The sequence below is a fragment of the Anopheles bellator genome, chromosome 2 (genome assembly GCF_943735745.2).
Source record: "Anopheles bellator chromosome 2, idAnoBellAS_SP24_06.2, whole genome shotgun sequence".
Taxonomy (NCBI): Eukaryota; Metazoa; Arthropoda; class Insecta; order Diptera; family Culicidae; genus Anopheles; species Anopheles bellator.
In genome coordinates, this window is record NC_071286.1 from 33,268,230 (window position 1) to 33,293,299 (window position 25,070).

General features: G+C 46.4%; 1 protein-coding gene across 1 annotated transcript in view; it reads left to right on the forward strand.

The window, feature by feature from the left end:
- The first annotated feature begins 22 nt into the window (after positions 1-22).
- The window catches only part of LOC131208923 (allatostatin-A receptor-like), a 47,741-nt gene continuing 22,693 nt past the window's right edge, over positions 23-25,070 (forward strand). The window contains exon 1 of the mRNA XM_058201863.1: positions 23-577. Coding sequence (XP_058057846.1) covers positions 23-577 — 555 coding nt within the window. The remainder of the gene's footprint in view (positions 578-25,070) is intronic.

A 25,070-nucleotide genomic window follows, 5' to 3' on the forward strand; every position in this document is an offset into this window, starting at 1 on the left:
CAGAGAAACAAAAATGAATAAGATGGTTTCGGAAAATATCACGCAGCTGCTGGTGGACGCGGCTAGTCGTGTAAATCTGTCCGCCTACAGTACGGCGGCCGGACCGACGATGTCCCACGAGGAGGAGGTACAGACGGCCATGGTGGTGTCGCTAATCGTGGCCATATTTTTCGGATTCATCGGCATCACCGGACTGCTCGGCAATGGGCTGGTTGTGCTCGTCGTACTGTCTAATCCACAAATGCGTTCGACTACTAATCTGCTGATCATCAATCTGGCGATCGCGGACCTGCTGTTTGTAGTGTTCTGCATCCCTTTTACCGCCACCGATTACGTACTTTCCTCGTGGCCGTTCGGTGATCTGTGGTGCAAGAGTGTACAGTATCTGATCGTTGTGACGGCGCACGCTAGTATCTACACACTAGTGCTGATGTCGTTGGATCGCTTTCTGGCCGTGGTGCACCCGATCGCCAGCATGGTCATCCGGACGGAACGGAACACAGTCCTAGCGATCACGGTGCTGTGGATTGTCATCATCACCACCGCCCTTCCGGTTGCATTCGCTCACGGTGTTAGTGTAAGTACGCGATCGATCACTTTAAGCGCATTCAGTATCTAGATTTCGTTGTTCCGTTTTCTACAATCCTTTCGTCCAGAAACTCTAGTGAGAGTCGTTTACCGAAAGCCCGCTCCTGCCATCACTTACGGCTGGACGATGCCGTGTGTCGATAAGGGGGTCGTTTTTATTAGCGTACAATTTCCTCGACAACGCTCTCTACAGGCTGATCACTATCACAAGCATCAGGTGGACATACGCCCCTAATCGATATCCGGGGCCGCTACGCGTGCCTCACGCAGCACTTCAGCGAAGTTGGGCAGTATTGGCCTTTTTACGTGCTTCTGCCCCGCTGTGGGTATCATGTTGATAGTGACACACGTTGAGCAGCTAGTTTGTTTGCTTGCAGCTCCTATCCATTCATCGGGAACGAGCGATTGTTCCGTTTTGTGTGCGAAGCGCGACCTGACGAGCTGGGCATTGCCTTGATGAGGCTGTCAGCCATCTGCCGCCCAAAAATGAGTCTGTTTGGGATTTACCGTATTTTTCCGTGTATAACGCGCACTTTTTTCCCAATTTTTTTAGCTCTAAAATCTGGGTGCGCGTTATACAAGGGTAGTAAACATTTTGTCTCCTCCAAGCATACAAATGTGCCCTTTTAGGTACATATTCTATAGTATTATTGAATAAATTATAAAATGAAACACTTGTTAGGAATATAATTATCCATACAATATCGTTTTTAAGTCATGGCAGGGAGTTAAAACAGAAGTTGTTGTGAAATCATTTAAAAAATGTGGCATCAGCATGGATCTGAAGATGTCGCAATTTATGAGGACTCTTCAGAGAGTGACAATGAGGAGTACATTGAACAGCAATTGGAGAATATCAATTTGTCAGACAGCAGTGAATCTGAGTTTGAAGATTATTCCGAAATATAAAATACTAGTATGTCTTTTGCAATGTATACGCATTTTATCTTTAGTCTACTTTAGAATATTTATAGAGTATTTAGAGTAATACATTATTATCATTTGATATTTGTTGGATATCACATATCTGAAAAATGTAAAGTAAACAATTTGTTTTCCAATTTTGTTCTCGTAAAATATGGGTGCGCGTTATACACGGGTGCGCGTTATACACGGAAAAATACGGTACGCAGAAACAACCGAGAAAACCCAGAGAAAAAGCAGACGGCGAACCGGTGGATCCGGTGGTCTGTATCGATGAAATGGCGAAACAATAGGCGGAACATCAATTCTCCATCGCGCGCGCGACTTAGGGGACGTGACGACTGCCTTATTTTGCACTGCTGAGCGCGGCTGTGGGAATGTTCGCGGAATGTAATCCGCGGATAATGTTTACGGCTACAGAATCGCCCCCTGGCGTGCTTCAGCTGGGGATGAAACCGAAAGGACGGGGCCACAGGGGCTACGATAAGGCTACGGTTTCCCGACAAATGATACGGCTTGTTATTCATTTTCGTCGAATTTCCACTGCGCTGAATGTGGCCCGGAACTGGTGAATGCGACCTAAACGGCCATCGCCGGCAACCTTTACGAGGCAATAAACTGAAACATGCATTCCAGATCTTTTTATGGAAAACAAGCGAAATAAATAATTGTTTGCCCATTTTTTTTGACTATGCTGTATAATGTGTTGATATTTTTATTCAACGCCGAATACTATAGTACATACGAAGAAGGGAGATATGACACGGAGTTTGTATTCCGTTCACAACAAAGCCATAGTAGAGCAAATTTAAATTCGGTTGGGTGGTGACTTTTCATAGGCTCGCGTTGTTCCAGATATGGAAATAGTCACAAAACAGTAAAGCGTTTTAAGCATTTAACTTTAAATTTATGGAAACGTTTAAACAAAAGAATCAATGATTGTCTACCATATTTTAATAAAACCCTAGTCAAAACATCAAATACATAACGGCCATATAATGCTGTATTCCATAGCTTAGAATACTTCACAAATGGTACTACTGCTGATGCAACTGTTGATGCTGATTAATTTGTCTGGTTCCTATACTTTCGCGTGAATTATGAAACCTTGCTCACTTCGGCAATCGATATTTTTTCCCATTATCAGCTCGTTGGCCAAAACTAGACATCAAGATCCGCCTGGGAGCTTCCACTTCCACGTTTGCAGTAAATTTAATCTTTCATTTTTTGTGACGGGCTTGTTCCTTTTTTGGCTCATACCGTGATTCGGATTTTCCTGAAGGGAAAAAAGGTTTCGCGTACCCCGCATTGTGGGACCAAACGTCCCCCATTACATCATGCCAAAAGTTGGATGCGTTCGCTTTAAACGATTGCCAAGTAATTGGTTGTCATTAAGGCCGTCGTTTTCCACGCGATTGAAACTTGAAATGTTTGTTTCCGTAATGTGATTAAATTGGGGATCCCTGCGGCTCTGTGTGTGCGGAAAGTGTGCGTACCCAGGGCCCCCCTATTGAGTAGAATGACGGCCGTCGTTAACCGGTTTTTCTTATAATCAAGAGACGATGAATCCTGCAGAAAGTGTTTTTCCGCTTCGCACGTTCTTCATTCTGGCAAAACATTTTTATTTTGCTTCGCAATTTTCCGGCACTGCTTATTCCATTTGCCAACAAGCTGCTGTCGGCGTGTCTGCTTACCGTTCAAGTGCGTCAACATTTGACATCATTTGCAACGTGGTGTCTATTGCTGGATACTGGTTTACTTGCTCAACGGAGGTAGCCAAATTTTGCTAGACGAAAATAAAGCGAAAACGTGTCCCCACCGCGACATCAAAGATAGGCTCGCCGTAGGCTCGTTGACGCCGAAAACGATGTCAAGACGATCATTTTCGGTTGGCACACAGTGCTTTGAAGTTCTTTATTATAATCGCTCACAAACAGCGCCAAGTATAACATGAGGCTAACGGGAAGCATAAATTCGGCTTCAGGTATCATACGGGCCTACAAAACAGACGAGCAGAATTGCGAATGCACAATGTGCCTAATTCAATTAGCCCGTACATATTCGGTGCTGTACTGTACGCTGTTTTCAAGTGCGGATTTTCAGCACCAAAATCCAAAAGTTTCGTTTTGATAATTCGATATTTCGTAAATAGTTCGGCGTTGTTTATTAAACGTGCCTCGGTTAGGTTTGAAGATGAGAAGAAGGTGAGTTTGAAGGTGAGAAGATGCAATTGCTAATGCAACTGCTAATGATCTGGTGGAGGCCAGAAATGATTTAGTGCAGGAACCTCTGCCAATGAAAGAAGCATTGAATGTATCTTTCAACCTCTACAGTAAGCCGAAGCGTACACGGTATGCAACCGAACAGGTTGGAAACAACAATATCGATAGCTATGGCAATTCCAAACAAGATTTCGAGTGGATCGGAAATTACATCAACGAAATTGCATTCTTGTTGTTACGGTCGTGTTCTAGCGACGACGCACCCGAGCATAGGACCAAGGGCCCGACTTTCGCCTGTATGTATCGGAGTGTGAAGAAAACATTCCTCCGACGGAGAATGTTCCATCAGGAGAGTAATGCAACGAGTGAATTCGGATGCAGCATACTGCATCCGAAGGTGCAAACGGGAACGGTTTGCGTTCGGATCTCATACTACTCCCTACTTGCACTTGCAAATCAGAAGTTTCATGGATGGCAAAACAAGCGAATGACGAAATAAGCGTAACGCAGCTGACGAATTCATGCAATTCCACTAATGGCATCGCGAAGGAATATGGAAATTGCAAATTGTGTTTCGGTTCAACACAATGGAGAATGCATTCGAGTGCTGTTGGGCTATTAGAGAGAATAAATATTGTGAATTTAGCAAATTTCGTTTCAAATTATTTCGCAACCCAATTAGAAGGAATTGAAAAAAGGGTTTCAACATTCATTCATTATAAAACTTGTGTGATTGTATTAAAATAGGTTCTACAGCCGTCTGTTTGGAAATTGGGGTCGATTTTGTTTAACTTGAACTAAGTACGTTGGTAATGTGATGTTCTATACGTTGTAGCTATTATCATTTTAGAGATTTTGAGCATGGAGCTTCTTTCATCTCTTTATTGGCTTGGCTTTATTGGTCAGTTTCGATTTATTGATTTGTTGATTTATAATTTATGATAGAGATTGGTTTTTAGTTATCACAAAAATGTAGCTCAAACCCACCAAAACGACCGACCAAACCACGATGTAATCGACGCACTTTGGAGTGGACACGATGATGAATGTAAAGTATGGAGATAACGTTTTATCATTGCCAGATATCTTGTCATTTCTTTTTAGCTATTTTCGTACTAAAACCTTTTTTATTGATTCGATGCCTGTATTTAGCATAGAATAATCTTCTGCTTGCACGGTACAATGTATGGTGAATTTGAATCCCTTCTATTGCGAATCGTAATTGAAACGTGCACGGCGCTCGGAATGTAGTACTACCAACAAGTACACTTTTGCCGTGCTGAAAAGCTTGACGAAGATTACCATTTCATCTGGGGAAGGTAGGCAACCCATACCGCCATCAAGAAATCGATATCTTCGAGGTAATTCGATATGCAAAGTAGCTCTGAATTGAGTTTTCGTCGCTTTTTTATCACGAACCACGGACGAACACAAGACAGTGAGCGAAAGTGTATTGTATAAACTTGAAACGATTGGCAATTTTGATTCTGGTCAATCATAGTTAGCATAATTGAGCAACGGGGTAAATGAATCAGCATCAGGAGATGGCACCAGACCAAAGCCTTCGTAAAATTGTTCTATGAAGTGCGAAAACGAAAGAGAGAGACAAAGAAAGAGAGAGAGACAGATAAGAGAGGGTAGAGAGCGAGAGCAACAGATGGCAAGGTGAGAAAATGTTCGAAGCATTCCACAAATACTAATTAAACGATCTCATCAAAGCAGCCTTATTACCGGGTCAGAGGACCCGATAAATGCCGATGCCGTCGTGGGCGACATTTTTCGAGTTTCCCACCGGCATTAGCTGCGGCGTTTGTGTGTCCTCGGGGACAGTCATGCCAAGTTTTAATCAGATTTTAATGTCTTTTCAAACGGAATGCGTTTCCTAGATCAAAGCTGATTGTTCCGGAGTTGGAAGTGGCGCAGTGGAGTGTTTGGGAAGGAAGCTGACACAGCATCGGTTTGTGGATTCACCGTTTTTAAAACGGATTCAACCAATCGATTCCACCGACCGCTCGATGAGCAGCACGCCCGGCTGGATCTTAATTGCTGCCGCAAGCATGATGTCGAAGGCAGGTCCCTTCATGGCCCAACACCAACAGTCACCGCTCTGTGTTCGAAGCGTTCTGTGTTATCAAAGAACGAAACAACTTCATTGACCCAACGCGACCAATCAAAGGAAAAAAGCCAATAGGCCGGCGTCGGTTAAAGCTTACCTAGACGCCCGTGGGCTTGGCGAAATGATTTCGAATATTACATAAATAGATCATTACGCGGCGCCTTCCAAGCGGCGGGCAATAGTCACTTCCGGCCGGAGCCGTTGACCGGCGAATTTCGTGGAGGCCACTTCGGGGCGACTAGAAGTTCGTTTTGATCGTATTAAAATGATTCAAGTTGGTGAAATACCTGCGCCGCCTCCGTGCCGCCACATTCTCCCTTCGGCCACCCTTTCGGGTTGCTGTAATACTTTGTGAAATCGGCTGAATGGCGCAAGGACTCCAACGGCTCCTGTCAGTCCCGGCCCGGCCAGCGTGCGGTTTCCGTTTGTTTCGCTACGAGCGTGGGCTCCGTGGCAATCGTTATGAGTTTCATTTTATTTCTTCCGGCGGGGCCAGTCAAAGTTTCCTGATACGCAGACGGCGGCGCGGAAGTTTGGCTTAGGGCGACAAAGAGTGGATAAAAAAAAAGAAACGACTGGAAAGAAATAATTCACGTTCACGGAGTTTGGCCGATTCGTCATGCAGGACGCCGGAGGAATGTCCCGCGCACCCTCCGCCGGCAACTGCGGCGGACGCTCACATCCGGTCCGGGCCTCCCCGTTGACTTGGGGTTCCGTTTGACTTGTTGTGCCCGCCGGCCAGAGGTTGGCTGCGAATTGGCTGCGAACTGGTGGCATACCGGTTCCTTGTTTGGCTTACCGGATTTTCAAAAGTTAGATTTGATATCAAGAGAGAGGGCAAAAAAGAAGGCTGATCGCGGGACGTGGGTGTCTGAATATTTCGTTGTTCCGTTTGCTTTGTGCTCTGTTTTGATCCGTACTTTTCGGGCCACTTCGCGACCTTTGGTCTATATTTACGATACCCAACTTTGCAACGCGGGACCCGGCCCAGGGAGTGTCAGAATTAAATTACGCATCTTTCAGGCGTTTGCTCCCGTTTATTTTTTCTTGATCTTCGCCATCACCGGACATCCGAGAACCTCCACTGCCTTCAGTATCGCCTCTAGAGAAAGAGGTGTGGACGAAGCCCACGGCATGGCCAACTGGCCGTAGGATATCAGGAGTCCCGCGGCCGTAAGCCGTGCCGACACCGTTCATTCATTGCCGAATGGAGTAGCGTTTTCCTAAACAAAGTCAAGCTTTCGTCGTCCAATTTGTCTGCTCGTCCGTCAGGGTGCGCGGTGCGGAACCAGGATCTCGCAAAGCTTGGCCGATTAATTAGGCGATGGTTTCTTGTGCCTTAATTTCCGGTTCGTTGTAATTAGGTTCTCCGTCCGGTTTCAACTTTGGTTCCAACTTCAGCTACTCCAACCCATCAGAAGAATGTCCGCGCTGATGACAGGAAACAATGATCTTACTACCATTGCTACATATTAATTCCGCATAACTTCTTTCGCGCTGCCTACCATCTTAAGGGACCAAACCATGACCATCTTTCGGACGAAACGGTCCATCCCGCGGTTCTTCCGAGTCGTTTGATCGTGCACGCAACGTACTTCGGATGAAACGAATGGTCCCTTTGTTTCAGCGGAAAAAAGAAATTGCGTAAAGCCTTGAAGCCTCGGTAACTAGCGCACGAAGCAAGAATTATTTAATTTTTCATGATGTTTGTTTTCGAAGCATTTAACGTTCAGCCGGGAAGATAAATGAATGTCGGGTGGCTTACCGCCGGCTTAGTCGGTCGCACACGATATCTCCTTATGTACTAGCTCTGCAGTCTGATGGGCCAGACTGGCTGGGGCGCGCCAAATATATAGAGTTTCGAAGCGCCGAATTGAAGTTTCGGTTCCTGCTCCCTTCCGCGCCAGGCGGGGCAGCGTCGGCCGGTTCGATTTAATACCGTATGTTTGTGAACGGAAATCGATACATTTTCTTGGCAATCCCTCAACCTCCAAGTGGCTTACGGGCTGCCGCACGCTGAGTACGCCGGCATGTTTGTCTTTCTCCCGTATCGAGCTTGGTTAGAACAAATAATTTAATCATCTCCTCCGAGAGCAGCCGGAGTGTGTGCCGCGCTGCAGTGAGTTATTAGGCACAGCGTCTATAAATCTCCATTATTGCCGACTCCGATGTTTCGATGTTAGTTTTCTAATCGTGATGTGATTTATTCGTTTCGCCCGTTGCAACTGACGCGTCGCTCGGAGAAGCCATAAGTACAGCTGGGTCAAATCGGAGCATGCAAACGTGTATCGACGAGCCGGAATGTGGAACTTTCTGAAACATAAACAAATAAATCACCATTTCGCTTCATCGCCATCGTTGTCTTAATCACCGTGTGCCGTATCGCTTCGATAGTCATTTGATATTTGTTTTACTGTTTAATTTACCTAACCCACTGGATGGACTGATGCTCTACTTAAATTTTGTAGCTGATGAAAAGCAAAGCTAGACATGCAAATCCAATTTCGTAACTCTTAAGTGACGAAAGTGGACTCTTTCGAAAAACCGATTCAGGTCGCGATGTCTACGTTTTGGTGTCGATATACGTTAGCACCTCGGTCAGGAACCCGCTGCAGGGCTGGCGATCAAATCTCCGAGGGCAAACCAGAGGTTTGTTGAACCACAGGTAACCGTAACATATTTATGCTGATTCGGTTAGAAATATTCAGGAGTGCCGTCTACAACTGAAGGCAAAATAAATTCAAACCGGGAAAAACCGGCTATTGATAGCTGGCGGTTCGTGTCCTGGCCACCGAATTAGAGTGGAAAGTCAAACAGAGAGGCCACATTCAAAGGCCAGTATGCAGCAGTCAGAACGAAAAGCTAAACAAGATGGATTTAGTACACGATCTTTGGAGGTACCATGCTGTCGCTGCCAAGGGTCCCCGGGTGCTAACGGCAAATGAGTGGGGAGACGAGGGTTTTACATTGGCACACATAAATCAAGTGGAACAATGCAACGAATCATGACCCAGCAGGTTCGAGCAAGACACGCCGGATTAGCCGACTATTTGGCAGGCTACCCAGGTGGACTGGGTGGTGCTTCGGTTCGGACAAATTGGCCAATAGGGTGCCATAATCCGGCATAATCAGCATCACGTCGAGTGAAAAACTGTACAACTATGTGGCAGGGATCAGCGGATACATCGCATCGCTGACCTCGTGTACACCAAGTTTGGTGATAAATAATGTAATTAACTTGTAAAAGAATTGAAATGCGTTGTGGTATATTTTACAAATTTATGAAGTATTCTGGAATCGACAAAAACATCATTGCCAGGCAGTTACAGGGTACATAGTTTAAAACATAATAAAGCAGTATATTTATTTGTTTGTATATAATTAAAATGGTCGCACGGTCGAATGCGCAGCACGAGCGTTCCCGTACCGTTCCCAGGATTTGTGTGTTAGCATGTCAGCATTTCCTCGGGTATTTTGCCTCGAGGGGAATAAATCCCACGCCACTTCCCAAGTGCCTGTTGGCTAGCTGTCAAGAATAACTAATTTGCGTGCTGTAGATGTAGCCTTTTTTCCTGAAAAGCATGTGGCTGGCGGCAAACCCCATCCATTTCGGGGGCCCGATGGTGTGGCAAAGATAACGGTTTTAGCGTTCGGTCAGACATTTTGTTTTTGCTTGCAAATCATGGGGCCACGTGCGGTGCGGTGGGTACCGAGCGCGTGTACAACCAGAGAAGTTCGCGCGAATGCTCGATCCGAGTCGCTGAGTGGCTCCGACATGGTTGAGATGTGGTTGAGAAATTAATGAAAATGCCGTCGGCCCAAGATGGTTGGGGCCCAAATTGGACTCACTCATCGCCGTACGGAGTGCGCGGTGAATGTTTTGCATACATGGTTTCCAGAAAGGAGGAGCTTTTACCAGTTACCAGGCGGCCCCACCGGTGGACGTGTGGTAGATAATTTACAAGTATTTTTCTGTGCTCGGTAACGAACATTTCGATGTAAGGGCCGACGGCGACGCTCCGGCAAAGACCTCTTACTTTAATTAAAATCGACGGCGCAAGGCGCAAAGAAAACTTTGTTCAAACACTTATTGCCACGCTTAGCGTGGATTTGTGCCGGGCTCATAAGTTATGTAGGCTGCCTTTTGGGTGGCGGCGATGGTTCCGTCACTGTTCTTGGGCGGCTTGTAAGCGTAACTTTTATATCGTACATCGAAACTCGGCGGCAGGCGCAGGCGTGTAAGCGTTTGAAAGGTTGAGGCGATGCTTCACGCTCAGAGTATGTCGTTCATCATACCGCTTGAAACTGGAAAAAGCGTGGCCACGAGCAAAAAAGTAGCAGCTAATTTCATACAGAACTCGCAGGAGCAGCACTTTATCGAGCTCCTCGCCACACGCATTCACCGATGCAGAGCGAGAATGGAAATATGGTGTAATTCATCAACGCAAACGTGAAAGTGATTGTCTAATTATATGATAACGATGGTCAGAATGGCGCCCGCAAACGTCGCAACGTATTGCCGGTGTAAGATTTGCCCATAATAAATATGCGGCCTGATCGCCAATTACCGTAGCTTAAGTTATGATAAACAGCCATGGCATAATTTCCTTGGCCAAAGCATATTCGTCCTAGTATTATTCAGCAACATAGTCGTTCCTGGTAGGAAAGCTGCTGGTAACTGTAATTTGTGCGTGAATCATCTGCAGGGCCACACAGCAGCATGCGCCCATAAGGGTCGGGGGCGTCGAGCATATTGCCTAACCACTTTTCGATTTCAACATCTACCCACCACGTCACCTAATGGCGGGCTCAGTTAGCCTCGTGGCTGGGTACGTATTGCTCTTCGCACTTCTCGCGCTTGTCAGGGCAGGGCGCAGAACGTTGATTTATGAAGTGACACTCCGCCGACACCATTTTTGCCAAACGGTGGATTTTGAAGAAAAGTTTTGAAGAAAGCGCTGGGCTCCCTTTTTTTTCTTCTTTCGCATCGTATTCGAAATGCTTCAACCATATAACGACACCGATGTCGTAAAGAAGGACGGGACCATTGGGAGCATTTTGCAAACTCATCCAGATCCGGAGTGGAAGATGCTTTTTTTTGTGTCGCATTATTAATGGCAGCGGCACGCCACACAAAAGTGCCTCCAGCCGGGCGACCAACTTTTCACTTCATTCATCTTAGCGAAGAAGCAAAGTTTGTGCATTCTTTCTCGTGCGTTCTGCTTCTCGTGTGATTGGCGAATGTTTCCACTGAGGATAACCTGTGGAGCGCGAGCGTATCCGACCTGATTTTGGAGGAACGTGTCGTCCTGGTCCTCCGCGGGCCGTGGGTGTAAAATAAACAACATCATCAATTTGTCATCAATCATTGCACGGAAGGTGAAAGTTTGAAGGAATATGCATCAAACGGCGAGAAATGAAACGACAAAGAATCGAAGCTTCTGATGAGGTTAATTGATTTGGTTCATCGGTCCTATCGATGCTATCGGATGGATGGAATGATGGATGATATCGCCGCTAAAGATCATACGTTAGTGCTTTAAAATCTGGTTGGTGTGTAAGTTTTCTTCGCAATATTAGTCAAATCTGAATACTGTTACTTCCAAATGTTACTATCTTTTGAACGACAGTTTCACTGGCGGTTACAGCTACAGTCCTGCAGCGAATGGGACCTACAAATGAATGAATCCAGAACAAGCGACCTAATTAGTATACCTGGTTCTTTCAATGGAAAAATCGTTAATATTTTCTCCCTCTAACGCCAGAAGAACGGAGCCTCATCGGGGAACTATGAAAGACGGCCCCAAGGCCTGCGGTACCAGTGCCTTCGGCGGCATGGAAAACCGACACGGAGAAAGTAAATAGAGGCGATTGGAAGAGAAAGTTCCATTCACTGCCACAGAAAAGGACGGTACTTCGGACGAACGCGCGGTACAAAAGTTTTTTTTATCCGGGGGCCGATGTTTTACATTTGTTGCTTGACAGTGTTTTGCTTTTCGCCAGCGTGCTTCTTTCCCGGATTGAATAGATTGTAGCATGATCCGGCACCACCGATGGATCATGCCCCTGATGGTTCGCCATTTTTCCAAGGGCTGCGCTACTATCGACACGTTGCGGCTCCGGGCAGCAGGCACCGGGTTTCGGGCCTGGGAGCGGTGGCATTGATTGGGAAATTGCGGGTGTGGCTGGGCAGGGCTGGACGTGCCGGACGTGGATCCTGGGTGTGGTTTGTGCCATTACAAACTGCACGTACGGATCCACCGGAGGTCATCGATGAGGTGGCAGAATGTGTGGCACGGCCCGCTTTTCTACACTCGAGCACCGGACACCGAGGGAAAGTGAAATGAGGTCAACGAGGCCTGCACTGGGAGTGTTCTCCGTTCCGAAGAGGCAAACCTCGGATCCTATCGCCCTTTCCACGAACGAAGATAACAAAACCACACGAAAACAACGGGACGGGATGGGACGGTCTCGGGGGGGAAAAGTGTTGGAAAACCAGAAACAGTTTCGCTCGTGATAGCATTAATCCCGAACATTAGTTACTCCATCAGTCATTCGAGGGTCGTCTCCAGCAACTGGGATGTTCCGCTGTCTGCGCATCCCGTCCTGGAGGGTTCCCTTTTTTTTCGCCTCATGGTGTGGCCCTTGGCGGACCCTTTGCGATGGGGCGTTTAATAAATAATATGTTTACGCGCGTCCAGGAGTAAGATTAACGGAGTTTTGCCGAAAATCGGATAACGGGAAATCGAATAGAAAATATTAATATAAGTTACGTTATGGCGAAACCGAAGCGAACCTTCGGGTTATTAATTCCGACTTCGCTCCGGTGGTTACTACACGTGCAACTCGTTTGCCGCATTAAACGAGACATGAAAACGCCACAAACCACACACTACAAAATTCGTCGACAGCAGCTGAAGTTAATTCATGCGGCAAGCTTTGGTCGGTGTTTGGTGCGCCCCGATACCATCGCGATTTTCAGGAACCCGCTACCACGTTCCATTTACGTTGGCTGACCGTGATGGTCACGATTGGCCGTGTTCGTGTCCTTGCGTACGGCCGCCGGGGATGGAAATTTAAATATTAACGTAATGTTCAGTGAAATAATTTCCGGTCCAAAGTTTGAAAGGATCAGGGGAACGTAGGATCGCCGATGCATAACGAAGATTTACGATGTCTTCAAGCAAACAATAAAATGGAATGCACGCCACGTTTGATAAGATGGACGAAAGGGGTCGATTACTTTTTAGGGCAAGCAAAGGACGGTAAAGTCTTGGTGATTGATACTTAAAACTAGTAAAACAGGAAACTTTCGAAGAAAATGCCTCACCAGCTTCTACTTCATTATTAAGAGTTACTTACCGTTGTCGTTGTTGTCGTTGTCGCAGCCCCTTTTTTTACGTATTCTATTTACACTTCGGGTGTGGCATTTAACGTGTAATAACTCAACGAGCCGGAACATGTTTTTCGTTCATTTTCAGTACACCATCTGCAGTGTTTAATCTGTTAAACGTCTGACAAGGGATTTGGTTTTTGGAATGATTGCTTCCGAACGACAACCAACATACATTTGTTGAGCCATTGTCACACATTGGATTCAAAACGGTGTGCCGTCTCCTACATTAACGTAACCTTTTGCCCTTCGCACACACGCTTCGGATGTCGAGTGCAGAAATTTCCTTTTTTCACCCACGTTGGGTTCACAGGATTTCGATTTGGCGCCACTCCGGCCAAATCCGGCTTGATGCTCGGTTTGCTAAGTGGGACACATCAAAACATCAAAGCCATTCGTGTACCCGGGAGCATTCCGGGGAGTGCTGGAAACATCTGTTGCGGCGTTTGACAGTTTGTTCATTATTTCATTTCAATCGCTTAGCCCAACAAACATCCTGCGATGAACTTTTTATCCTCTTTTCATATTTCGCTGCAAACAGATGGAGTTTGGTTTTGGCGCTTAACGCTTTTGTTTTCTCTGCCTGTTTCTTTTTCTATGTTGGCACTTTGACACAGCGCCGCCTTAGGTTCCATCCGATAAACACGAGGTTGCCAAGGAAACGGTCGGATTTTCGGCCTCCTCCGCGTTAATCAACAACTGCATGGTTTGCAGTGGCGTTTTCGTGAGAAATGAGGTTCTGAATTGTACACTTACAGTGATGAATCGTTGTGGATTGGAGCAGCTTTTCCCCGGATCCAGATTTCCAGAGCACGCCACTCCTTCTTCTAACAACCGGCGGCGCTTTCGGGGAACTCATTAATCTTTCATTAGCAACCACCGACTGAGCACGGATGGAGCATTATGACGAAGGGTTTATTATCCCTTTTAATTTCATCATTTGAAACAGCACTGTGATTGTAAATTTTATGTGTCACTAACAGTGAACTACAAAAAAGCAAAAGAGAAAGTGTTGAGCTTTGAGTTTGATCATACATGGGATTGTTGGTGCTTAATAAGTCCTCACACATAAGTTGTATTCGCCACTTTTTTAGTTAATACTACCAAATAGTAAATCAAAACCAATTAAATGTTTTTATTTTACACTGCTTTTTTATTGGGAAAAATAGCGTATTGGGATTGAAAAGGAGTCCGCTCCACTAGAAACAACAATAAAACGTTGGCGTTGTAAACAAATTAGATAACATTGAACAGATATCAAACGAACGTGTTGGCTTTGTATTTTAAGAGCATTTGACTATGAAAAAGCTCTGTTCACAGTGGATGTTAGTGGATGAGCTTACTGTTGGCCAAAAACAAAAGCGTGTTGATGATTCTGAGCAGTGTATGTTCGTGTTTAAACGTAAGAAACCGGAATTTTTGCATCGATATACGGTAATGGATGAAACATGGATCCATCACTTCAATCCACAAGCAAAACGATCGTCATCTGAGTTGACTGGAGCAATTGGTGAACCTCGGTAAAAGCGCCCGAAAGGATATCAATCGACTGGAAAGGTCTAAGGCCTTGTTATTTTGGAATGTGCGTGATGTAATATTCATCGGCCAGCCTGAGAAGGGAAATACCATCAACTATCAATCAATGAATATTATAAAGCTTTATTGGAGCGTTATTGTCATTTTTTGAAGATCAAAATTGCAAAAAACAACCCACATCCGCCGTATTTGCTAGATTTGACTCCCATCAACTGCTGGCTGTTTGTAGACTTGAAGGCTTGCCGGTAAGAAATTTCGCCCGAATGAAGAGGTTGTCGCTGAAGCAGAAACCTATTTTAGAGGCAAAAGATAAATCGTTCTAGAAAAGTTAGAGCGGCGCTGGTACGATAGTGAGGCTTTGGATAGAGATTACGTTGATGAACAAGGCCAGTTTCAAACAAACAACGCGCTTTCTTTCTTAGTCCCGGTACTTTTCAGCCCATGTGGTACGCTCTGTGTTAAGGTAAAAAAAGTGTTGAAAACAATAGCTGAATATTAAAAATAATAAAAAACGGAATGTTATGAAGGTACAGGAAGCAGCATAAAATTGTTTGCCTTCCAATACTTGCAGTGCAGTTAGCTCTCCCATTGCTCCAATTTTCCGACAAGAGGTTTAGATGGAATAAAATACAATCCATGCGTGCTTCAACATTGCCGGGACTAGCCACACATATTTGTTATCGCTCTCAATGAGTGGGGTCCCCATTTGTACACCACTTTCTTTGCGGTCATAAAATGCGTAATACCACTGCTGGAGTGAACTGGCCGTAAAGCCACAGGAAACAAATCCTAAAAACGCATTTTGTAACGCATTTTGCATGATTTACGGCTTTGCTCGTTCCATACGGTGACCATAAATATTGTTCAACGCCAAAAAAAAGCCGGCTGCAGTCCAATATCTCGGAGTGGGTGGGGAGCTCTTGGCCCACCCATCCGCCCCCTTTGAGGTGGGGGTTACGGCTCGACGCCAGCATCTTTAAGACCCGATAATCGGCAAAACCCTGCCGCTGGAAGTGTGGCCAAATCCGAAAACAATCGTCCCACCATCACCCAGCCAGTTCGCCGAAAATGAAAACAGGATTTGGAAGCGTTCGGATAATCCGGCGAAGCGAGCGCGAAACCCGTCCCATATGGTCCCGGTATGTTTGCAGTTGGCCGTGCGTGCGAGTTGAGTTGTCAACATTCCGAACCCTGCCAGAGGGAGCATCGGCGGGTCCTGATTTGAATGCTCGCTTGGAATCCTTCGGTCGACCCTTCTGCGGGCTCCGGGCAGAGCACTCCTTCGAACTGTGACACACACGCGATTCCATCAACCCGTAACGGGATGCCGTGGAAATGTGTCCACCATTCGGAGGGTTGCGAGTTTTTTTGTTTCCTTCGTTGGCTTAGTGTGTTACGTGCCATCTTTAATCGGAAAAGTATCTTACGTCGCGGGTATGGGTGGAACATAAAAATATCCTCGATTTTCTAGCACCGAACGATTCATCCGAAACCCTTCACTGGCTCGCGTGCGCGCGGACTTCGATTTGGAGTGGACCAAAAACTGTTGACATTCGGTGTTGTGGAGATCTGCAAAAATTCGTCTATGTCGCCTTCGATCTCGAGAACTCGGTGCAGCGATGCGAAAACGTTGGGCCGAGCGTGCTTTTAACAGTCCGCCTCCTTTTCGGTTGGCCTGTACACGCAGCGACGCAACAGCTACGACCGGAGCGCTGGAAGTCCGGACTTTCGTACGGACCGACCGACCGAAAGTCCGCCCACGGCATTTTCTTCCGATCGCCTGCGCCACACGCTTGAACCCAATTCTATCGACATTGATCCACGGCGATGCTTAGCGCTCCTGAGCCGGTGTGAAGGCGCGCCCGGATTGTTTTCGGTCCCGGGTGGATCCGTTTCGCCACGGCCGGTGCTGCTCGTTAGCGGTCGGGCGCGGTTCAAGTTGGGCTTCGGGTGGAAAGATTAACTTTCCGGTTTTAGCATGTCCTGGCCGCCGACGGGTGTGTTTGTGTACCGAAGCTGTTAATTTTGACAGCTACGATTCAACGCTAAGGTTCGCCACTTTCGCCACGCCACCCAAGGGGGCCACGGTTTTTCGGTGAACCTTCGCGACCCGAAGTAGCGAAAACAAACAGCCCGCCAAATGGCGGCGCGGCTGCTGCTGGGGCGATGCTGGTGGTTCCGTCGGGCGCGAAATGTTTGCTTTGGTCTTCATAACTGTCAAGCGAATAAAACGCCCGGCAGGCGCGTCCCAGGGAACAACGTCAACACGGGTGCGAAGATGGCCGACTGGCAAATGGCGGCGCTGGCAATGGAGCGTTTGATTGGCGGCAGGAGACCCGCCATCGGCCGGCCGACCGAGTTCTGTGCGCGATGATGGAGTGCTGGGGAATCAATTTGCTCGCCGGACTGGCAGCATAATGATGATTTTCCCGTCGCCAGCGTGGCACGATTTGTGTCTGTCACCGTGCACCGTCGCCAGAACGCAGCGAACCGCGCGTCTTCCAGACGCCGGACACCAGAAACGTGACTCCGGCACGCCGTCGCTACCGGGTGACGGCACCGTAAAGCGCACCCAGGCAGGACGTGCTCCCAGGACGCCAGCGTCGCCACTGACGAACCGTGACGGCAAGATAATCGTAAATTCATCATCGTTTGCTTCGTCGGTAGAAAAGTGGAACGTCTTCATCGTTTATAACTGTCGCCGGCTCCGTTCGCTGAAGGCGGCCCGTACTTGTATCACAGCAAAAGGAACTAATAGTGGCCATCACGGGCGACCGACCGGCAGGCGCGGGACGAAACGTGTTGCTGCGAAGCGATCGAAGCGTTTCCGTTGCACCGGTTGTGACTTTCTACCGAGATTGTTGGTCTTGCCCCGGTGCAAAACGTAGAAAATTGCGCCACGTCAAGAATTGTCCTCCCAGCGGGGGTCCCTGATCCTTTCCCTGATCCTTTGCTTCATTTTTTTTATACTTCCGGTGCGTCAGGATGGCCGCATGTCCACAACGAATGGGGAAACAAAAACAGCACGATAAATCTTGTATCGATTTGGTTGCTATTAAACCAGGGTTTCCATAACTTGTCTCTCCGTCTGTCTAGAAACCCAATCTGACACGATTCAAAAGAAGTATACGGCGCTGGATACGTCTCCGACTTCAACGTTAAGATGGCAGCACTAGTAAGGGAAAGTTAGTGGATTCGGCTGTCAATCTTCTGAGCAGCTTTTGTGTAGCAATCGTTTGAGTGAGTTAATGTCAGTGTCTCTGTGGAAATTGACAAAATCGAGTATCGAGGCGCAAGCAAATATTTGTTTTTCAAAGGCAATACGCTAACGCCAAAAAAAAGGTGGATCACCAGCACCACCGAAATTAGCAGAAGTTGTGAACACGTCAAAACAACGTGTTTGTCACATTTAAAACCAACATTTAGACATGAGCATGCGGGCGGGGTGTTGTCTGCTGCTTGATTATCCGCCTTATTTGTCAAATCTAGCCCTAAGGGACGTCCTTTTGTTCCGTCATCTGACAATTTCGCTCGAAGAATAGAGGTTTTCGTCAAATGAAGAGGCAAAATTTAAAGAGAACAAATATTTTTAAGAGTAAAACATTTGAAAGGTAAATTTAAATGAAGGCAAAGTATAAATAAAATTAAAGAAGAAAGATGAAAACCATAGAAATTCCTTCAACAGCAGCATTTCGGATATGCTGCCGTTACATAATTAAAAAGATTAAACAATGTACCGATATTGTGTAAAGTTTGAAAATAAGTCCCTACATACAATGGAGAGCTTCGTTTTTTCCTAACATTCGCTGCTTTGTTGGACACAAAATAAATCCAGAGACCGTTTTCCAGTGGATAAAAACGCCATCAGCTAGCGTCACGTAAGCCCGGTGGTTTTGCTAACAAATTGTACGTTATGTAAATTAAATGGCGTTCATTAAACAGTCTAAACAATTTCGCAGGAACTTTGCACCGGACCGGGCCGGGGGTTAGGTGACGGTCACGCACTCCCGATTACGGTGTTTACAGGCTCCGGTGGCACCCATTCCCGCCACAGTCGGTGGCCGTTTCTTTCTGCACTCCCGCCGGGCCCGCCTGCCATTAAATGCACCCGATTAACTTGCATCGAGCAGCGGGATGGCCCGGCATGGTGTCCTACATGCACCACACACTGCTCTCTCTCTTGAACTGCCACGTGGCCGCAGACTATGGGGGGAGTCGGAGCGGACCCAACACATGTCGTTTTCGGTACGGAAGACCGAGACGTGTGTTGGCATGGGACCGGTGTACCGAATCAATGTTGCTGCCGGCGGGTTTTTTGGGCCAGTCCCCAGGAGTGTGGTTGAGTTGGTGGGTAAAGAATTTAATTATATTCAGTCCCCTATCCCCGGCCTGGCAAATCTACTCCATGGCGTAGGTCACGGTTTTCTCCGGTAGCAACAGTTTCCACCGAGCGGTTCAGTAACGTGACACGAGGTTGTCACCATATGTTGCGAGCTTGAAATACTTGCTGGTGTGAACGCGCAACATTCCAGGTGAGCTCAATGCGATGGCGATGCCGTAGGAGACCCGAGGAACTGCAGGACGGTATTTTTTCTTCATCCTGAATTACACGATTAATTTGCACATTTGTGAGGCAAATGGTGCACAAAAGAAGCCGGAAATGAGCTGAACAACTACGACTTGCACGACCATGCGGGGACCGGCTTCCGCGCGCAGTGAAACCCGCACACATAGAGTGACTATTCCTGATGGAATTACCAAACACTTTTTCTCACTGGTGAATTTTAGTAATTGAATGCACTGAGCGTGAAATGGGAGATTAGAACGACTGAAGTCCGTTCGGAAATGAATGTTTTGAAGTGACGCTCCTGTTGCGCAATTACAATGCTCCCACCGAGCTAGTTTCGAAAACAATATCAACAGCGGTGGTATTCATGTTTCGAAACATCACACAGATCGTAACAGACAGCTCAGAAATTTATTTTTATTTTCTTATGTTTTATTTTGCTAATAATAGTCCTCTTTATGGTTCAACAATAGGTGTATTACGGTATGGCTAATATTAGGTTCCGTAACATCACAGTGACGTCCCGTCATTGTTTTCCTGGTGGGCCACGAAGGAATGTTTCGAGGTTCGATTCATTGTTAGCGATCAGCACATTTGGGTCACAGCAAATTACATGCACAGCTGTATTGTTTGCTTTGCATTAAATCTACAAATTGAGCATCACCCCCCTGTTTGCATTCCGTGCGGGGATGTGTGGTATGCATCATCCTCACCGTGAACGACTTCATCTCGGCGGCCACAGGAGAACCACGCAAGTTTGGTGGGCCAAAGGATGCGGCAACCACAACGAGGCCGACAACCACACCGCAGGTGGTGTATGTTCCGGTGCATAATTGCAGTTTGCTCTTGGTGCACACTGACACGGCACTGTTTACACTTCATTGTATTTTAGCACAAAGTGCCAGGCCCTCGGAGGGATGCCCTTGATGCGTACGGTTGCAGGGGGTGCATATTTTCCTGAAATGCATTCCGTCCGTTTAATAAACATTTATGTTTCGGAGGACGAAAAATGTGATCCAAAGTGCTTGGCTACACCTGCGTTACCTCAAGCAAAGGAGTACCGTGTGGGCCACAATGGATGTGAAGTGTTTTCGCGAGATAATTGAAACGTGATCTGTATTGTGTTTCTAATGGAGCCAGTTTATTATCTAACTTAATAAAAACCAAACAAATGCCCATCAAACATGCGAAGTGCCATCCTGATTAATATTTCGTTTGTAAAACTCGGCTCACCACCATTGTAGAGAGACGCGCTAATTAAAATGCCAAGCACCGACCGACCGCTTGGGAATAGATATTTGCATGACAATGGGCCATGGCTCGAAGCTAGCTCAAAGCACCTGGTATGATGAACCTGGTGTGCAGTAAATATTCGGGTTTACGACGCGGAACAAAAAACGGAAATGTATTTCCTTTTAATGTAATTGATATTTGTAATAACGTATAATCGGGGTTCCCTTTGTGCGAATATAATTGCATATCATAATTGAACCGGAAATAAACCTTGGAACCCACCTGCGATGGATTCAACTACTTTACTGTTTTATTTGCTCACTTACTGACAGGCCATCAGTAATTCTATATTGTTTCAATGGAACTATAAAAATGTTTTTAGAGATTGATATACTGCCCAGGAAGTTGTATACAGTGCCACAATCGATACTCCAATACAATACATAAGGTATTCGAAAGCATGGTCATGAAAACGCCCCGCGACAACATAAATACTGACGAGGACAGTAAAGGCCCATTCAGCAATAAAGGCTCTAGGCCTACATATCTCTGGAAGGTCCTGCGCCTGTGCGAACCCATTACTTAGACCGCTCGATCTCCGATGGATGCGTTTAATGAAAACACCAACTTTATGATCTCCCAAAGCGGTCCCAGTGGCAAGCTTAAAATTGATGCTCCCAGTGGCGTTTTCGCATCAATATCCTGGCCCAATATTAATCTTCCCAATCAGCGTCCAGTTTGGATGGCTCTCAGCGCGCGCGATTGAACCAAGTCATGATCCCCTCTTTTCGCCACATTAAAACTCTATCCATTGTGGATCGGGTGGATCGTTACCACACAGACCATTCTTCAGACCTTCAGACCACAAGCCACAGCCACCCGGATATCGGCGATATCGTCTCGAGGCAATAAAATTATAAATTACGGTACTTTATTTCTTCTCTCATCCCAATTGTCCGGTCCCGGGTAGATTCCTACCTCCTTGGCTAAGACGCTGCTACTTTGTTTCATCTCGTAGCACTTCTTTCTTGCGCCAAGAAATGCTTTCTTGCTGCTGGGGCCGAGCAACGGTTTGTTTGTTTTTGCTAGTCTAGCTGAGAGCCAAACTTGTGCTACGCCAGCAAGAAAAGTAACAGCTTCGAGCGTTCGAGGTTTGCATCACACTAAAGCGCCGGACTTTGAAAGCTGGCGCTACCGTGCGGGGAAGGACATTTTTGTACCGAGAGCGTGGCTGGCTGAGGAATTCGGCCGATTCGAATGTTAGGCACGTCCTGGGTTTATGACGAAAAACGGAAAGGCGGCGCGAAGCGAACGATGAAATCACGTAGGGTAATTTATTGAGTATGCACATAAATTATTATGCTTGGTTTTATGAGCCGGTACAGCACACATTAGCAATACACAAAAATAAAACGCCGCCATTCCGCTTCGTTTAATCTTTCTGGAAAAAGGGTGAAATGATTGCATCGAATGAATTAGTCAAGTGCGATTCGTATTATGTTTAATGTTTTTCATTACTGGCTTACAGTTTTTTCCACTTCGGTGGATTTTGATTAAACCCCCAGGCTGTTTTGCAATAATTCAATTACTATTTTACAGTAGCCAACCAATATGGTTTTAATTAATCACTATCGCCAAATGCTTAATTTCTCCTTATGTCACATTTTGTGCTCTATCTAACGGATCTGACCTGGTCCCTAGACTTCCAGTTCCGAAACTAGGGCACGATGTGTGGCCTTGAAACCGTGACCAAAGTGTCACATTCAATTTCGCTGACCGCCAGACATGACTCAGTTTGACCGCCAGGAACTACATCATTTCCAGTCGGGTGAACCGCATGCAAATGAGTTCATTATTCCGCCATATAATTTGGCCGTCCTCGATGCTCGGTGCCACCTTTTGCTGGCAAAGGGGAACAAATTCATAGTCCCGGTTCCCGTAGCTTATAATTCGATTAACCCAGTTCCGCTAACGAACGTTCCAGCGACCTGGGCAGGAGTTTCCAAGAATAAGCACGGGTGGAACGGTGTAGCACCCCTCCCAAACGCCGCGATCGAAAATCAATAGATGTATTAATGATTTATGATCGCAAATGTTTGCGGTGCGAAGAAGCGACGTCATTTGAGGCTAGCGTTGTTTACATTTACGTAAGGGTGGTTTTTGGTGCTGACGCCACCGTGCAAACAACATTATGTACAAATTATGTTGTTGTCACATCGCACTTCAATTCTGAAGTTAAGCGCCCGGTTCTGTATTGCGCAAAAAGCTAAAACTATCTACGGGGTAGGCTGCATTACTTCTTAATTAACCATTTCTGAATACAAGCTAAATAGTGAGGTAAATAGTCGCACAAATTGTTTATCATAGTTTGTCCAATATCTTCAACGAGTAAATCATTCTCCCGCAACCACCACCAACGTTAATAGTTTGGCTCCTGTTGAAAAGCGACCAAAATTAAGTTTAATTCAAAACCCACACCGCAAAGGTTATCCTCCCGTCCGGTGCAGACAAGTTTGCGGTGGAGCTAGACACGTCGCCCAACTTGCCGTAGCCGCTGGGACCGACATCTTGTGGGTCCTCCGGTGCGGACATCTGATTACGAGCGAGCATTTAATTAGTTTATCAAATGGTATACATCTTTCCGTGGTACGCAGTGCCCCAGTTACATCAGTCGACTGTCCTACCCGCCGCCGTCGCCGCTACCGCCGCCAGTTCCGATTATCTGCCAATCCGTTTGCGCCCTGATCCATCTCTTTGCCAATATTTGTTTGCTGGGCGATTCGAATGGTGCCGAAGCTTAATTGAAATTCCATAGCCAGTGCTAACTTTTCACTCGTTTTGCAACGAATCCTTTCTGCTGAAGCGGCGAAAGGATGAAAAACTCTAATGATCCTGATTAAATTAAGCCCCTTTCCGGGACAGTGCCAGGTAACGATCCCACTTTGGCGCACTTCAGTGTAAACGTAGCTCAAAGTTACCTCTAATGAAACTGACAAGGGACCCATCTCCTGCCAGGGGCGCGAAAAAGAAAAATGAACACGGAATACATTATGGTTTAATATTTTCCACCATCTTCAATGGTATCGAGTGGATGCGCACGGATTGTTGGCACTCCGGATCCGGTTACAAACAGTTCCACAAACGACCTAAATTATAACCCAACTTTAACAGGACTCGACTTGTCAAGCCCAAGAGCTAGAGTCGCTGATTATGGCGCCACCAATCAACGGAACTCGTTAGGCTTTCGGCGATGGTCACCGAATGATTAGCAGCAGTAGGTCTAACAGTGGGGAAAAATTCACTCACCGCCCCCACCAGGTAGACTCGAGATTGAGTGAAAAGCATTAATTTTACTGAGAAAATCCCACCTGAAAGTTTACCCAGACACAGTAAGTGCAGTAGGAGGGTCACCAGAAAAAAAAACAGGGACAAGATAAATTGGGCTTCCCGTTATCGAATTGCGAGGACTCTACGTTTTTCGTCACTACCGTGAAACCCGCCAGTTGCGATGCGAAGGCTAATAGAAGGTTATTGCAGGATGAGGGTCACTGAGAAACCTTTCCAAAAAAGGGCACCCCAAGAGGCTTCCCGGAACCCGGGGGTGGGATGGTCACCTAGAGACTCCTCCGAGAATGCCAACATGCGGGAACGCATTGTATTTGGTGCCCGCTGGGAAAATAATTGTGGGGAGTGGAAAATGGCTGAAACGGTTGTTGGTAGGGTTGAAAAACGGGTGAATTAAACATCCATTTTGTGGGCCGATGGTAGAAAAACAGATTAGTTGATTCGGCGACGACGGAAAGGAGGGCAGAGACAAAGGGCTACACGTCTGGTAGAATGTGTGAAAGAGACCGAGGCCGACTCGGTTTGTGGGTTTGGGTGACAAAAAACCCCCGTAAATGCTGACAACAGGTGTTTGCTAATTGGAAAATGCGTTCAGCAATTCCGACCCGGCGGCTCCGTTTTCCGAGGTTTCCCGATCGAGTTTTCCAAACATTAAACCTTAAAAGTTTCCATCGCTATCCCGAAAGTGTTTCCTTTTCTTTTCTTTGATGAATAAACGATGTAATAAAAACTTTGGAACAACAACTTACAGTGTTTTGTTTGCCATAGCTACAATCGCTGGTCTGGCTGGATCCAGATCTCCAGATTCGACAATTAACAGGGCCGAGTTACCAAAAGGCAAAGGAGATAAAGTGGGAAGAATAGCGACCTTCAAAAGCAGCAGCATCCGAAGCAGAAGTTCGGATTGTCTGACAATGGAATCGAATATTTGTAGCGTGCTCCATTCACACACAACAACAGCACTTTCCGCTACGGCAAAGTTCCGACTAAAATCTGTAAGATAGTGGGAAAATGCAGACCATTGACGATAACACGGAAAGTGGCTGTGGCTCTGTTATTCACTGTGCCGGAAATTTGACAATGTTTATGATATGCCATCGCAATGGCCAAGGAACTGCCCACGATTTCACAGAGCCTCATGCCAGA